This window comes from Arvicola amphibius, chromosome 7 (genome assembly GCF_903992535.2).
Source record: "Arvicola amphibius chromosome 7, mArvAmp1.2, whole genome shotgun sequence".
Taxonomy (NCBI): domain Eukaryota; kingdom Metazoa; phylum Chordata; class Mammalia; order Rodentia; family Cricetidae; genus Arvicola; species Arvicola amphibius.
This window is the reverse complement of record NC_052053.1, coordinates 137,101,556-137,118,387: the sequence shown is the minus strand read 5'-3', so window position 1 is coordinate 137,118,387 and position 16,832 is coordinate 137,101,556. Positions and strand designations below refer to the sequence as shown.

The window sequence follows — 16,832 nt, the reverse complement described above, 5'->3', positions numbered from 1 at the left end:
CCCCACAGCCAACTTTCAGCAATAGTGTTATCTAAAAGTCTCTTGCATTTTTCAAATTTTCTATAATGAGCTCACACTGGGGCTGGAGAGGTGGCTCAGTGGTCAACAGCACCTGTTGCTCTTTCAGGGGCACAGATTTGATTTTCAGCACCCACATGGTGGTTTTCAGCCGTTTGTAGCTACAGTTTGGGGAGATCTGACGTCCTCTTCTGGCCTCTGTAGGCACAGGACACTCACACAATATACATATACACATACATGCATACAGCCAAAACATTCATACACATAAAATAAAAATAAATAAATCTTTAAAAAAGGATATAGCAATTGATGAACACTGAGTATAGATGTTTAAATTCTGCTATTTCTGCTTATCTTACAAGTGTTGGTAGGGTGGTTAGGGCTCTGGGTAGCTTGTTTTGTAGAAGTCCTTTCCCATAAATTCCGCTCCTGTGAGTCAGAGTTGTTGTCGCTCAGCTCCACAGGCCAGCACCACGTGTGACCCAGGGAAGACGGCCAAACCACAGTACTGAGGCCAGGGGATATGTGAAGTGTTTGGTCCACATATCACAGACTTCACAGGGCAATGTGGAAGAAGCCAACTGTGTTGCCTGCAGGGAGCTAACTGTGCTCCCTGTAAGGCGCTAACTGTGCTCCCCGGACCATCTTCTCATGTTTTGTTTTGAAACTAACATCAGAAAACAGAGACAGTCACAAGAATAAAATAGATAGGAACGATGGGGGTGGGTGCTCTGATTTGATTTGGTTTTTTTATTATAGAAGAAATACCCATGATCTCAAGGGACATGGCTGGGGAGGACCTATTAGATCTAATAGCACATACCAGATAACAGAAAGATAACTCTTTGTACCTTCAAGTCAGGAGAGATGAGGAGAAACTGAAGCAGGGATCAAGAACACCCTCGTCCTCTCTCATGTTCTCAGTTTCTATATCTATCATCTATCTATCTATCTATCTATCTATCTATCTATCTATCTATCTATCTTTCTATCTATCCATCTATCTATCTATCCATCTATCTATCATATGCATCTATCTCTATCTATCTATCTTTCTATCTATCTATCTATCTATCTATCCATCTATCTGTCATATGCATCTATCTCTATCTATCTATCTATCTATTATCTATCAATCATCTATCTATCTATCTATCTATCTATCTATCATCTATCTATCATCTATCTGTCTATCTATCATTTATCTACCTACCTATCTACCAACTACCTACCTATCATACCCTCCGTGTGTGAGTGTGTGTTTTCTGACAGGGTCTCACGTGGTCCAGGCTGACCCTGCACTTGCTACACCACAGCAGATGGATCTGCACTACTGTTTCTTATTCCTTCACCTACCAAGTGCTAGGATTACAGGCATGTACCACCATGTCAGTCATGGGAATCTTTTCTTAATGGAATAATAGACCATAAAAATCAAAATATCATTATAAAGGCCAAAAGTAAGACTGCCAGAGAACTCAAGAAGAGCATGATGCTCTGTTTTGTCTTTAAAGAAAGGAACTAGAGAAGTGGGGAGTCTTTTTTACTACCTGAAAATTCCAACTCCCTGAGCAAGTCAGTTAAAAAACACAGAGGAGACCAAGAAGAAACGTCATCTACAACATGGAGGATTAGCAGAAAACCAGGCAGACAGCAAGGAAACAATCCGGGCATTCAGAGAAATGCAGTTTAACCAAGTTTTCAAGATCCATGTTCAACCTCTGTAGGTCTCTGTACTACCAAGAGCAATTCAAGAAAGAGAGAGAAAACAGAGCAAGAGACAGTAGGGGGAGAGAGGGAAGAAAAGAGGGAGGTAAGCAAGGAAGGAAGGATGCAATCACACAAATCATCAAAGAATGTGTGAAAACCTTCTAGTGGTCTCTGCCAAGAGCTTTGCACCTGTAGAGACTGAAGTCAGATAAAGCCTGGCAAGATGCTATGACTGTGATTTCGCCCTTACCCACCTGGTCTTGTTTCTGACACATCAAACACATATGATGGTCTATCAAAGGTGAGAAGAAATTCATTTTCTGGGCTTGTTAGAATGAAAATGTAGATGTTATCTAAAAAAGGAAACAAAAATAAATTTCCATCACAACCTGTACCCATCTATTCAGTGGGTATTAGAAAGCATCTTGTAAGTGTGGGCTGAGGTACAGGTAGAAACCTGTCTCCAAGACACCTACTGGTAGGTTCTCAGACAACACAAATACAAGTCACTGTTGAACCTGGAGGAGGAAGCTCGAGAAAAGCCCGAGATAGACAAAGAGAGGCAGATGGGTCATTGTGAAAATATACAGTAAGTGAACAGTGTAGAATAGGGAGAGTGTGGGATAGGGGACAGTGTGGGGTAGGGGACAGTGTGGGGTAGGGGACAGTGTGGGGTAGGGGACAGTGTGGGGTAGGGGACAGTGTGGGGTAGGACAGTGTGGGGTAGGGGACAGTGTGGGGTAGGGGACAGTGTGGGGTAGGGGACAGTGTGGGGTAGGACCGTGTGGAATAGGGGACAGTGTGGGGTAGGACAGTGTGGGGTAGGGGACAGTGTGGGGTAGGGGACAGTGTGGGGTAGGGGACAGTGTGGGGTAGGGGACAGTGTGGGGTAGGGGACAGTGTGGGGTAGGACAGTGTGGGGTAGGGGACAGTGTGGGGTAGGACAGTGTGGGGTAGGGGACAGTGTGGTGTAGGGGACAGTGTGGGGTAGGACCGTGTGGAATGGAAGACAGTAAAGTGTGGGATACTATGGAAAGAAGGAGTAGTATAGAACAGGAGGGAGAGTTCTAGCCATGTGTAAAATCTCCAAGGTAGGACACTTTGTTATTCTCTCAGGGCAGCTGCAGTGATTGGCACTGACAGTTGAAGGAAGGAGAAGCTGAGTGGGAAGGGGTGGGAGGTACAGCTGTGACGATAGCCACTCATGGAAGTGCTTGTGTGCCAACCCCGAGAGTTTAAACGTGAACTTGACAACTGCAGCACACATCCGATGTAGTTATGTGTTGGTATTTGCTCTTTCTGAAAAAATCCCTGGAAAAAGTGAAGCTGTGTGCAGAGTAGAAAGAGGGAAAGGATAGGACCCTGAGAACACTGGAGTGTTGGAGTTCAGCCCCCACCAGAGGAAGCAGATGCTGGAGCCTGATTGGCGGATGTAACAGGAGCTCCTGTGCCCAATACCTAGAACTGCCTAAGGTAGTTCAATCATTGATGCCCCAGGGAGACGCCATATGAAATAAGTCAAAAGGGTACTAAGAAATCAAAGACTTCCTAAAATTCAATGAAAATGACCACACAACGTAACTCAAATTTATGGGACACAATGAAAGCAGTGTTAAGAGAAATATTCATAGCACTAAATGCCTGCATAAAAAAGCTGGAAAAAAAAATCCCACACTAGTGTGTTAACACAACACCTGAAAACTCTAGAACAAAAAGAAGCAAACTCACCCAGGAGGACTAGATGGCAGGAAATAAACTGAGGGCTGAAATCAACAAAATAGAAACAAAGAAAACAATACAAAGAATCAATGAGACAGAGTTTGAGAAAATAAACAAAATAGACAAACCTTTATCCAAACTAACCAAAAGGCAGAGAGAGAACATCCAAATTAACAAAATCAGAAATGAAAAAGGGGACATAACAAAAGACATAGAGGAAACCCAGAGAATCCAGAGAGTCATATTTCAAAAACCTGTACTCCACAAAATTGAAAAACTTAAAAGAAATGAACAATTTTCTGGATAAATATCTCTTACCAAAATTAAGACAAGACTAGATAAGCAAATTAAATAGATCTATAACTGCTAAAGAAATAGAAACAGTCATCAAAAGTTTCCAAACCAAAAAAAGCCTAGGACCAGATGGTTTCAGCTCAGAATTCTACAAGATTTTCAAAGGAGAACTAATACCAATATCCCTCAAATTGTTCCACATAATAGAAACAGATGGAACATTGCCAAACTCTTTTTATGAGGCTACAATTACCCTGATACCCAAACCACACAAAGACATTACTAAGAAAGAGAATTATAGACCAATCTCCCTCATAAACATTGATGCAAAAATACTCAATAAAATACTGGCAAACCAAATCCAAGAACAAATCAGTAAAATTATCCACCATGATCAAATTGGCTTCATCCCAGAGATGCAGGTATGGTTCAACATATGAAAATCTGTTAATGTAATCCACCATATAAACAAACTGAAAAAAAAATTTCATGATCATCTCATTAGATGCTGAAAAAGCCTTTGACAAAATACAACATCCCTTCATGATAAAGATTTTGGAGAGAGCAGGGATAGAAGAACCATACCTAAACATAATTAAGACAATACACAGCAAGCCAACAGCCAACATCAAACTAAATGGGGAGAAACTCACAGTGATCCCACTGAAATCAGGAACAAGACAAGGTTTTCTAATCTTTCCATATCTATTCAATATAGTAGTTGTGTAATAAGCAGAGAACAAAAGGACAACAAGGGGATACAAATTAGAAAAGACGAAGTCAGACTCTCACTATTTCTGATAATATGATAGTTTATATAAGGGACCCCAAAAATTCTACCAAGGAACTTCTACAACTCATAAACACCTTCAGTAATGTAGCAGGATACAAGATTAACTAATAAATCAGTAGCCCTGCTTTACACAGATGATAAATGGGCTGAGAAAGAAATCAGAGAAACATCACCCTTCACAATAATAACATAAATATCATAAATAACATAAAATATCTTCAAGTAACTCTAACCAAACAAGTGAAAATCTTTTAAAAAAATTGAAAAAGACACCAGAAAATGGAAAGATCTTCTATGCTCTTGGGTAGGTATTGGCATAAATACCTACTCAAGGAGGACCAATGGAACTGAATCGAAGACCCAGATATCAATCCATACACACCTACAAACACCTGATTTTTGACAAAGAAGCAAAAAAATTAGATGGAAAAAAGAAAGCATATTCAACAGATGGTGCTGGCATAACTCAACATCAACATGCAAAAGAATGAAAATAGAACCATATCTATCACCATGCACAAAATTCAAGTCCAAATGGATCAAAGACCTCAACATAAAGCCAGCCACACTGAACCTCATAGAAGAGAAAGTGGGAAGAACACTTGAATGCATTAGCACAGTCGACCACTTCCTAAATATAACCCCAGTAGCACAGACACTGAAAGAAACAACTAATAAATGGGACTGATGTGGGATTCTTCTCTGTATGCTGTGAATACCATTGGCTAATAAAGAAACTTTCTTGGGCCTGCACAGGGAATAAAGGTAGGTGGGGAAAACTAAACTGAATGTTGGGAGAAAGGAGGCAGAGTCAAAGAGAAGCCATGTAGCTCTACTGGAGACAGACGCCAGAACTTTATCCAATAAACCACAGCCTTGTAGCAATACACAGATTATAAGAAATGGGTTAAATTAAGATGTAAGAGTTAGCCAATAAGAAACTAGAGTTTATGGGCCAAGCAGTGATTTAAATAATACAGTTTCTGTGTGCTAAAACAAACAAGCGGTCTCCTTACAGCAATTGGCATGCCAGCGTGTCCAACTAAAATCAATTAAACCTGAGAAAGCTTAAAAAGGAATCCTAGGGCTGGAAAGATGGCTCAAGCAGTTAAGAACATTGCCTGCTCTTCCAAACGTCCTGAGTTCAATTCCCAGCAACCACATGGTGGCTCACAACCATCTGTAATGAGATCTGGTGCCCTCTTCTGGCGTGCAGGCATACATGCAGACAGAATACTGAGAATACTATACACATAATAAATAAATACTTTTTAAAAAAAGGAATTCTAGGACACAAAAGAACAGAGTTAAGCATGGTTTGGTAGCGGCATTTTCTTGGTTGGGCTCTGTTTGCTGGAAGCAAGCAGAGGCATGACTCCTTTAAGAGAGATTTTCCTGACTTAGCAGTAGCAGAAAACAAAAAGCTGTGCTGCTTTGAAATGCCAGCTTTCTGGGCTGTGCTGCCCATGTGAACTCTGACTCTTTCTGGAGGTCCAGCTATGGAACATTTAAATGGGGTTTGTGGATAGAGCACAGTTACTTGGTGGCAGCATGGGCCAACTGGTTATCAGAGTTGAGGTGGTGAGGACGGCTCCCATTTGGCAGTTTCAGGCACTAACGGACTTCCACCATGTTGGACTGGGCAGAGCAAGCAGGCAGGGATGTATCTACCCTAGCAATGCCACAGCTTAGATTCTTAAGAAGTGCTTAGCATTTTAAGAAGTGCTTCTGTCCAGAAAATAATTACAGACATACAAAAAAGACAGATTCATGTTGAAAAGACCTCTAAACAGGTCAGTGTTGAATAAAGGTACATAGGCTTGGGAGAGAGAAGAAAAAGAGTATAGACAGTTATAAAAAGAAGTAAATGTTTTTTTTAAAAAAAGATAAAGTCTTTAAAGAGATGAGTAGAGACAGTCATAGATTAAAACAAGTAAAGACAAATAAGCCATGTAAAGATGAAATACACACAGAGAGTCTAGATTAGGCATATCATTGTGCTTTCTTTGAATTTTTTGACTGAAGAGAGACATTTGATTCTGGGAACTGCTAAGCTAAACCAACTTATATATTTTAAAGGTTTCTTAATTTCAAAGTTTGAGTCTATGGATATGTTGCTTTGGAAAAGAGGTTCATCTTTGTTTCCTCAGAAGATGAGAACCTGTGGATTGCTTCCAGACTAATATTATTTGACGGAACAAGACCCCCTGAAAGGTTTCTGTGAACACCCCCCAAAAATTACTTCATCAAACTGCTGACTGAAATGAATCTAGCACACAGGACAACAATGAGGACCCTAAGAGAGACATATATGTATCTAATCTACATGGGAAGTAGAAAAAGACAAGATCTCCTGAGTAAACTGGGAGCATGGGGACCTTGGGGGAGTGTAGTAGGGGAGGGAAGAAGAAGAGAGGGGAGCAGAGAAAAATGAATAGCTCAATAAAAACAATAAAAAGGATACTTGCTTTTATAGTACGGAGGGGCGACATCTTGAACCTGGATTATCACCTTGTATTCATTGCCAGCTGCTAGGTTGCTTGGGTTTTCATAATCTAGATCACCAGTTAACTAGGTCAAAACAGAGAAAATAGATCACACAAGATAAACAGTCCTATTTTTGAGCTGACAATCTATTTCCCTACAGTTAGCGGCTGTGTAAGTGACCAGCAGCCTTAGGGAAACCATTTGCTGGGGCATTTGAGGAGTTTTCAGACATGACCATACTCTGGTGAAGCTAGAGGACTTACTCAGAAGAATTTACCAGAGGAGAAAATCTATCTCCAATAGTCCCCCTAGCTAGTTAGCACTATTGCCCAACAAACAAGGTTCATGCCTTCAGAACAGCTGAAGAAAAGCACAAAACAAAATTCTTTATACAGGAATAGTTTCCATTATTTAACATACATGTACGTATATATGTAGAAATATAAAACCACATAGAAAAGAAAAATACATCAAAACGTTGACAGTGTTCACTCCTATGTAGTGACATTCTTCATTGTTTTCTACATCTTAAATGGTGGCTATGAATTAAGAAAAAAATAATTTCCCCAAAATCGAAATTAGTTTTTTTTTAATGACCCCATGACTTTTTAAGGGATTGAGGATAGTTTGAGATGGGAGGTGGAAAAGGCTGAGGAGAAAGGTGGTGGCAACCCCAGGGTCTGCTGGAAACACCCGCTCAGGACCCTTGCCACGGCCGTTTTGGCTGTTTTATCCCTGCCTACAGCAGAAGCCACACAGCCGTGCTGAACCCCGCCATTCATGTCGGTCCATCCAGCTCCGCCTCTGCGGCTCTGGGGTCTCTGTGATTCTGGTTCTGCGCTGCAGAATCTCTCAAGATTCAAGGCTTAGGCTGGTTTTTTCCCCCTGGCGCCTCATTTGAGGAGCGAGCACTCAAACAACAGAAGAGCGTGCGCACAGAGGGTACCGCTACGTCTGTAACAGCTCAGTTAGCAGGCAGACAAAGTCCTCAGGCCCCAGCCCAGCTCTGGGTAATGAAGGATGCTGAAATCTGAGCAGAATAAAGGGCGGCTGGGAACACACAGCCACGATTGAGCCTGTCAGTTATGGTGGCTCTGAGAGGAGCCTGCCTTGCACATTTCTCTCTGCAGGGTAGCAATGCACCACGCATGTTGAACTAGCTTCCCCAGCGTCCCTTTAATGAGCCAATGACCATGAACTGACCACAATTCTCCCGGAGCCAGCTGGACACTGTGAGAATCTGCCGCTGCTCCCCGCTCCAGATGGCGTGGTGAAGTTGAATGTGTTGTTCGGAGCTTCACTGTCGTCATCAAAGCAGAACTTGTTCAGGTCCAAGAGCAACGTTCCGTTGGCTGCGCTTTCAGTCAACATAATGCTGGCAAAAAGATAGAATTCAATATTTTCCCCTAACAAACGATGATTGAATCACGGTGATTGAATCGGCCCTCTCACCGAGGCGGAGGCTAGATACCTCAACTTCGTATTCAGTCCTGTCCCTGTCAGAACACAGCAGCCTGCTCTTGAGAACCGAAAAGCTCGGCCATTCAGTCACCATCTCACCTTAGGATGGCAGGACTCTCCTCACCTGCTCCTACTTTTCCTCCCTGCCCTCAGCTGCTCCTGGTTCATGCTCCTCACACCAGAGTGGGATGTTCCTGATGCCCCTAACACAGGTGGCCAAGACTCTAGTCCCAGGGCATTGTGCCCGCTTCAGGAATGCCCTTCCCCCAGATCTCCAGCGCGCCCCTCAGAGTACCATAGAGTAAAGGCTCAGAGTCTCTCACTACCAAAGTGTATTCCTCTACATTCTACAGTCTTTTCTTGTGACAGCTAAAAAAATGAACTTGGGATCAGCAACCGTGGAGCAAGGATTGTGTTAGGCTGTGGCTAGTAACAGCATCTGCTTCCTTGAGAGAAGACACGTGTCCCTGTGTCTCCACAAAACCACCCTGGCAGAAAACACATCTGCCATTCTGTTTCTGCCTCCACTGTGCAATGCCATGGTTGTAGTCATTGATTCTTCGACTAAGGGACCACTTATTAGATAGTAATAACAGGATGTTATTATTGTTTCATCCTGAGCTCTTTACAAAATAAAAACTCCAATTTCTGCATCTCCAAGAGGTTTCAACTCTTGTCCTCATCTTACAGGAAACCAGAGAGTAGTTTGGAGGGGGCTCAAGGCTTATCAAAGGAAGTTAAAGCCTCCGGACATGATTTTTCATGGTCTGTGCTAAGATCACTGCAAACTTTAAGTCTGAACCAAGTCTTCATAGCCCAGTGGAAGCCCAGCTTACAAGACCAACCAAAATACAGCCAAAATACAGCCCAGGAGAAAATGAGAACTAGCAAAACAGGATAAACAAGGATATCAGATGCCCCTGGATGACAGACCCATCCTTTCTGTGACTCTGGAGGTGACTGGTTACAGAATCCCACCAAGCCACCCACCCAGTGAACACACAAAACCTTCTGAATTCCTTAGATCCGAGTATTATATCCCAAAGTAGAGAAGCCTGATGACAGTCACCATGCTTAGATGCCACCTGTGCTCAGGTAAACCCCAAAGGGGAAGGAAGATTCCACAAGGGATTCAGGCTCCAGGAAGTGGATGTGGGGAACACTGGGAGCTGGACTTTACTGAAATCAGACCAACGTTTTAGGCTATAAATATTTGCTGGTGTTTGTAGACACCTTCTCAGGATGATTGGAGGCCTGTCCCACCCAGAGACGGCCCCAACAGTTGCTAAGAAACTTCTTCAGGAAATGAATCCCCTAATTTTGGGGTAGGACAATGGCCTGTCCTTTGTGGCCAAAGTGTCTAAAAATCTGACGAAGGTATTAAACATGAACTGGAAATTATATTGTGCATAGAAGACACAGAGCTCAGGTCAGAGAGGAAGGCTGAAAAGAACTCTAAAGGAGACTGAGCAAACTGGTCCTGAAACTAATGAAAACCGGGCCATCCCCTCTCCTTTGCTCTGCTCAGGGCTGCTTACCGGAGGGGCTCACTCCTTTTAAGATTGTGTTTGGGAAAAGCTGGGTGGTGGTGGCATGCACCTTTAATTCCAGCACTTGGGAGGTCGAGGTGGGCGGATCTCTGTGAGTTCAATGCCAGCCCAGTATACAGCAGCCAGGGCTGTTACACAGAGAAACCCTGTCTCAAGAAACCAAACCAACTAACCAAACAAAAAACAAACAAACAAAAACCTGAAAAACAAAAACAAACCCCAAAATATTCCACAATTATGTTCGGGAGCTCACCTCCTGTCCTCCTCAAACTCTGAGCGATTCCCCAGGCAGAAATGTCTAATCATTTCCTCCTCAAGCCCTTGCGACTTTGCAGGTGGGGCGCCAGGTCACTGACCAGGCAGCGAAGGGGATCCTGCCATGCCCACCAGTTCTACCCAGGACACTCCGTTTGGACAAAGAGAATCCCCACCCAGACTCTGGCACCAGCATGGAAGGGACTCTACCCAGATATCCCCACCACCTCAGCTGTGAACGTGGCTGGAGTCATTCCTTGAATCGATCCCTCCCAATTAAAGAAGGCTGTCAAAGATGATGGACAGGTGGGCCGTCATGTGACTTCAGACCCCTTCAGCAGAAGACTGGCCTGAGATCACGAACCCAGAACACTGCATTCATCCTTTCTCTTTCTCTGTAGGGGACGGGAGCCCACAACTCTCACTGGGCCCTCTCTGGGCTGGAGAATTAAGAATAACAGACACAGAAAAGGTGATCGTCAATCCAACTACAGATTAGCAACCCCAGTTCCATATAGACCTTTGTTCTTTTACGCCCACTTATGGAGCTTGGTTAAACTACAGAAGCAACGGTTGTAGAGACCTATCTCTTGAGAGAGAAAATCAGGAAACCCAGTTCTATCTGTGTCCAAAGAACACACACACACACACACACACACACAAATACATGCACACAAACAAAGAGGGGACCTCCCAAACACTGCACGATAGGGACCTGCAATCCCATAACCATAATTCTGAGAGACTGGAGTCATTGGGAAGACTACGTTCCGTGGGACACTGGAAGAACCTGGAAAGTAAGACTCTATTTTGCTACCAAACAGACCCAGGAAATGTTTACCTTTCGGGGAGGTCACCTCTCCAGACCCCAGACTGATGGATCTCAACAGTCCAAGAGAAAGGAGTCAACCACAACCAACATTCCCTCTGTGAGACTGGCTGCAGTCAGCACCAAAAGCACTACCACACTAGGCCCCATTGGCACCGGGGCTGGGAATCCTCCTTCTGTATTCTCTACCCTTGACAAGGTTCACAGTTTCTCTGACCACTCATAGATGGGAATGGGTCAGAATTGCTGACTGTGCTGAACCCTCAACCCCTTACTACATAGGACTAGGCACCAACTAGACCATTGGTCCCCCAGCAAGTAGAAACAACTGCAGTTAGGAACAGTGTAAGCTGATACTGGGGCACATGCAGATACTGGATGATACTGGAACCTGCCTGGTGTCCGGGACTTTTGATGGAGAAACCACTTTACTCCAGCACTTGCTAGTTCACTCTCCAGGTCAGTTCTTCCATCAGCAGCCAAACTCTGTGGCCCCTGAGACCACTTGGTGGACCTGTACCAATGGTTTAACTAAACGTGTCTCCTCGGAGGAATCCCAAAACACCAGGTCCCTCCTCTGTGTCCTCATGTACATCCTGCCCCAGGTGTGCCTATATAATGGGGAAGGAAGAGCATGCATTAACATGGACCCCAGGCTGCAGTGGGAAAAAGAGCTGTTCTCATGCTTGTCCTGCTCCTGACTGGAGCCAGTATTGCTGGGGCAACAGTTATAGGAACATTGGTCCTCACAATCAGTGATAAAAACTTGAGAAAATCAACTAAACAAGTGGACTAGGACTAGAGGACTCAAGTCAAGACTAGAGAAGCAAGCAGATGCCTTTGCAGAAGTGGTTCTGCAAAATTGAAGAGGCTTTACATCTTCTCTTGATGAAATGAAGATTATGTATGACTTTAGGGGAAATCTGCTGTTTCTATCATTACCAATTATGTTTAATTATAGAAAACTTTGTCATGGCCAGGGAAAACCTCAAAGAAAGAGGGAAAGGGAGGCATAGAAGAGATAATTGGCTATGAGTCTCTGGTCACCTGCTCACCAAGGCTGACCATCTTACTGTTAGCATTAGCCAGACCGTGATTCTTAACCCAACTGGGCTAACAGAGGGGCCTACGTCCTCAACTGCATGGCCAACCAAGCTACTGGTCCCTAGGACCAACTGTGCCCCCCTAGAACAGGATGAGTCAATGATTTGACTCATGCCATAGAACCAGCAGGGAACGTGACGGGGCAAGACAGTGCAGAGGTTCCTCCATCTTGTGTTCTGGCTGAGGCCACCCCAGGTTTAACTAGAATCTGATCTCCTTGAAGGAGAATCCCATGGAAACCTACCCAGCGCTAATCTAGAAACCCAGGGGTCAGGATGTCCTAGCTAACGTAGCTTAGCATCTGCTAAGACTGCTTGCTTCAAACGGCTTACTTCTGTGAAGCCCTTGAGATGCAGGATGTGGCGTCTGCTTTTAGAAACCCCATGTTCTGGACACCTGGGGTTCCACCCAGTTTCCTAAGCACTTGGGTGTGGTCCTAGACGCTAGAATAGAGACTTTCAATTGTCTATACCCTATGCCTGAGTGGCCATCACTGGTGAGCTCCCCATAACACCATCAATTATATAACTTTATCTAGACCATGGATGTTTGTGGAGCATTGATTAAAGTACTGTGGATCTGGTAGAGAGTGTCGCCTGAGCAATTCAGGATCCTGGTACCAGAGTGCACAGTTCCGTCTGTCTGTCTCTGTCTGCCCCCCCCTCTGTTTCTTTGTCTGTGTGTGTGTGTGTATGCGCATGCGCGCACCCCCCCCCCCCCGTTTCTTTGTCTCTCTCTCTCTTTCTCTCTCTCTCTCTCTCTCTCTCTCTCTCTCTCTCTCTCTCTCTCTCTCTCTCTCTCTCTCTCTCTCTCTCTCTCTCTCTGTGTGTGTGTATGCGCATGCGCGCACACATGTACTGCTGAAGATCTAACCCAGGGCCTGTTGCACGTTAGGCAAGCACCGCAAGCTACATCAACAGTTTTGACACGCTCTTTCCATTTTCCCCTGACACTTAGTATCCCTCCCCCGCACGTGTGTTTCTTGGAAAGCCACTCCCCCTCATTTGTCAACCCCTGCCTCTAAGGGAAGCTGCTTCTCTCCTTCACAGCCAACAGAAGACTGAGGCCCACACCAGGCAAAGGTGGCTTGCCCAGCAGCTTTTTGGATCCGCCTCCTGTTCATGAACAGCTTGCAAAGCACTTTCAGCCAAGCGCTGGACAATTTACAGCCTGACCAGAGGCCATCTTGCTGCCTTCCATGTGTCCACTGGAGCCCTGGGCCCATTCATCATCAACCTGGGAACGCCACAGCCTCTCGGTGCAAAGACGTGGGCGTCTGAAAGGACCTGCCTCCTTCAGGCTGTCCTGCCCCACCCACCCACAGTCTCTGAGCCTCCAGCTACCACCCAGCTGCTCTTCATGAATGCTGGCACCCAGCCCTCCCACACTCTAGCCTGTCTGTAGACACATCAAGACATGGTGCTCTAGTGTAAATGTCAGAGACTATGCAGTTCCTTTCTCCTTGTCCTGGGGCTTTGTTTGGCTTTTATGCTTGAGGTTGTAATAGCTGGGATGGAAAAGGGATCAAGGATGGGATGGTGGATACATGGACAGGGCTTTCAGTACCACAGGCCTCTATGTTCGGGCGTCGTGGACATACAGGCTGAGCTCTTGAAGTGAAGATTTCCACTTTAGAGCTCAAAGGAAGGAGCCATTCAAGGGCCCACCTCACTTATAATTCCTCTAAGCCTTCAACAGCCCCCCCCCCCCTCAGGAGTTATCATCTTTGGAGAAGCCTGGAGGTGATGACTGCATTATTTAGAATTATCTTCAGACATGAATATAATTAGCACAGTTACTGACTTAGTGTGATGGACTTTGGGGCTAATTTAGAGAGAAAATCAAGAGCAGGACTCTCCGTGGGCTTGCCTGGACCAGAGGACCGATGACATTCAAAATGTGATTTCACTGGGTAATATGCCCTACCACCTCAGGGGACTTGAGACCACAGGAAGCCAGAATATTTGATGAACAGATATGAGAAAAGGAGAAAACAAACAAAGAGACTTGAGACAGCACAGTCTGCTCCAGGCACTGATACCCTTCCATGTGGAGGAACAAAGAGCCAGAAGATTTGGGATGAAGAGAAGTTTCCAGGACTTATTGGGACCGCTGCAGAGGGCCAGCATTAATGGAGATTTCCAAGGGAAGTGAGTGGTTCAGCAAAGCTCTGCTCCATCTACAGGACCCTTCTGGTAGCAGGTTATGGGGTTTAGACCGTGCCTGTGGTGTTGTGAAAGTCACATCCTAACTATCTGTGGTACCCATCCCTGCCCATCGAAGAGACTGAGCATCTGGAATGCATAAGTTTGGAGAGTAGTCTACAACATGGTCCAGCCTGTGACTGCGTCAACCAGGTCTCAGCAGAAAGTAGATGGCAGATAAGGATGATTCTAGATTTAGTAAAGAGATGATTGCAAATGGGGTGAGTGTATTGGTGTGTGTAGGAATTGCAAGGGCTGACACATCTCTCAGGGTTAATAAGAGTGGAGCAGTCAGTTGTGGTGGTGCACACCCTTAATCCCAGCACTCGGGAGGCACATCTCTGTGAGTTCAAGGCCAACCTGATCTACAGAGCTACACAGAGAAACCTTGTCTTGAAAAACCGGGGGGAGAAAAACAGAACTGAGCATCCTTGCTACCCAGAGACTGGAAAGTACCAGTGGAGGGAGAAGACCCTAAAACTGGAACTGAGGGCCAGAGTGCTGTGTGCAGAGGGATGCCTTACAGGGACAGACCCTTTAGAAGGTGGAAGAAGGCAGACTTCCGGGGAATAGGGCAAGGTGCATGGCGGATCTGAGATGTGTTCAGAACAGACTCCAAGTCATCACACTGACCCTCAAACACTGAGCAGAGCAGGCAAGCTGTAGAAGTGGGGAGGTGCTCATAACCATAACACATGAACTTGACAGCTATCGCTTACCCGGGATGGTCTTTGTCTAGGACTCTTCATCTTTTGATGGCCATGCTCTGTACTGAGTATGTTCAAAGCCACCTGGAGCAAACTTGAAAACCCAGTCAAGACAACCCAAGAGCCTTTGTCTATAGGGTCATCAACACAGAGATCTGTTCTGATCTCCAGCCTTACCTTACGCAGGGCATTCAGCCCACAAAGGTCATTGCTGATGCACCCCACCCCAACACTGCCCCCATTCAGACTTCCAAAGACTGGCTAACGTGGAAACCACAGACCTGAAGCTATTATGGATGAATTCCCAATCTTGTGGCTTTTGTCAAAATAGCAAAAAAGACAATACTACGGTTTAAGAAAAAGAAAGCATAGTAACCCAGAATCAAAAAGGACTTTGTGGGGCTGAAGAGAAGGTCAGCATGTACGAGCAGTTTGCTACTTCTCCAGAGGACCTGGGTTCAGCTCCTAACGCCTCTGTGGAGACTCATAACTAACTCTCCATAACTCCAGTTCCGGGGGATCTGATGCCCTCTTCTGAGCTCTACAGGCACCAAACATGCATGCAGTACACAGACATGTATGCAGGTCAAATACTAACACACATAAAATAAAAATAAGTCATTATTAGAGGACTTTATTTTAAAATTATTATGAATTAATTATGAGTCAAAGAGCAATACACACACACATAAAATAATTCATGTCCCACATGCATCTGTATTTCCCTCTCATTTATTAAGTTATGGAAGATGAATTAGATGCTTTCCTTTGCTTTACCCCAGTACTTAGTTTGGTTTATTCATATTATTTACTATGGGTGTCTTTGGGAGGTCCTAGTTAGCAATCCTGACTCCATTACAACCGCTAACAGCACTTTCTCACCTCTGGGGGCAATAAATAAAGACAAGGCGCAGTCCAGAGAGGACCCTTGGTGCAAAGGCGGTGAAATGAAAATTAACTGTAAGCACACTTAGAGAGAGGGAAAGAAAGAAATGAGAGAGGAAGGGAAAAGAATAAGAAAAGACTGAATAAAATGGGACACTCGAACCTGCTTGCCAAGAGTCATTTCCCTGATGCTGTCCAAGGTCAGAGAAGCCAGAGATCGAGGGCCACCCAAGAGAGAACACATTTCAACACGCCAGTACCTGAAGGTGAGCTTGCTGCAGGTTGCGGGGTTGTCATTGATGTCTTCCACAGTGAAGGTTATCTGGATCCGGTTCTCCTGACCCCCCGAGGGTCTGTCCCTTACCAGAACTTCCAGAGAAACGATGGGATTCTGTCTCAGTTCGCCTGCATCTCGGTCTAGCCTTTGGGCCACTTGGATTGCCCCAGTCACTAAGAAGGCAAAAGTTAGAGGTCAAATGAAGGACAAAGGCACAAGGAACGTGGGGAGCACAGGAATGACGGTTCTAGAATGATGGCTGGTTTACCCTGGGGATAGCCTTATACAGACATGTCTTTCTGTAAATGATGTGATTATTGGACACCTGACCTGACCCTGCTCTAACGCCACGTTAGACTCCAGGGTTGTCCACAGCTGACAGAACAGGTGGGTAACTGCCTTCAATTATTGGAGAACCTGTTGCTAAGAAACACGCTTTGGAGAATGAGTGAGGCTAACGCTGGGGCCACAAATGAAAGCCCAGATTCTTGGGGCAGCGCTGGCTCACACCCCTCCTCTGCCCCGATCACGTGTGC

The 16,832-nt window shown here is 45.0% G+C and overlaps 1 protein-coding gene across 1 annotated transcript in view; it reads right to left on the bottom strand.

Moving 5' to 3' along the window:
* Window positions 1-16,832, bottom strand: part of Cdhr3 (cadherin related family member 3) — a 62,126-nt gene that overhangs the window by 16,409 nt on the left and 28,885 nt on the right. Inside the window, exons 9-12 of the mRNA XM_038337842.2 lie at window positions 16,280-16,469; window positions 8,228-8,399; window positions 7,006-7,108; window positions 1,986-2,084 (exon numbers count right to left, since the gene is read on the bottom strand). Coding sequence (XP_038193770.1) covers window positions 1,986-2,084; window positions 7,006-7,108; window positions 8,228-8,399; window positions 16,280-16,469 — 564 coding nt within the window. The remainder of the gene's footprint in view (window positions 1-1,985; window positions 2,085-7,005; window positions 7,109-8,227; window positions 8,400-16,279; window positions 16,470-16,832) is intronic.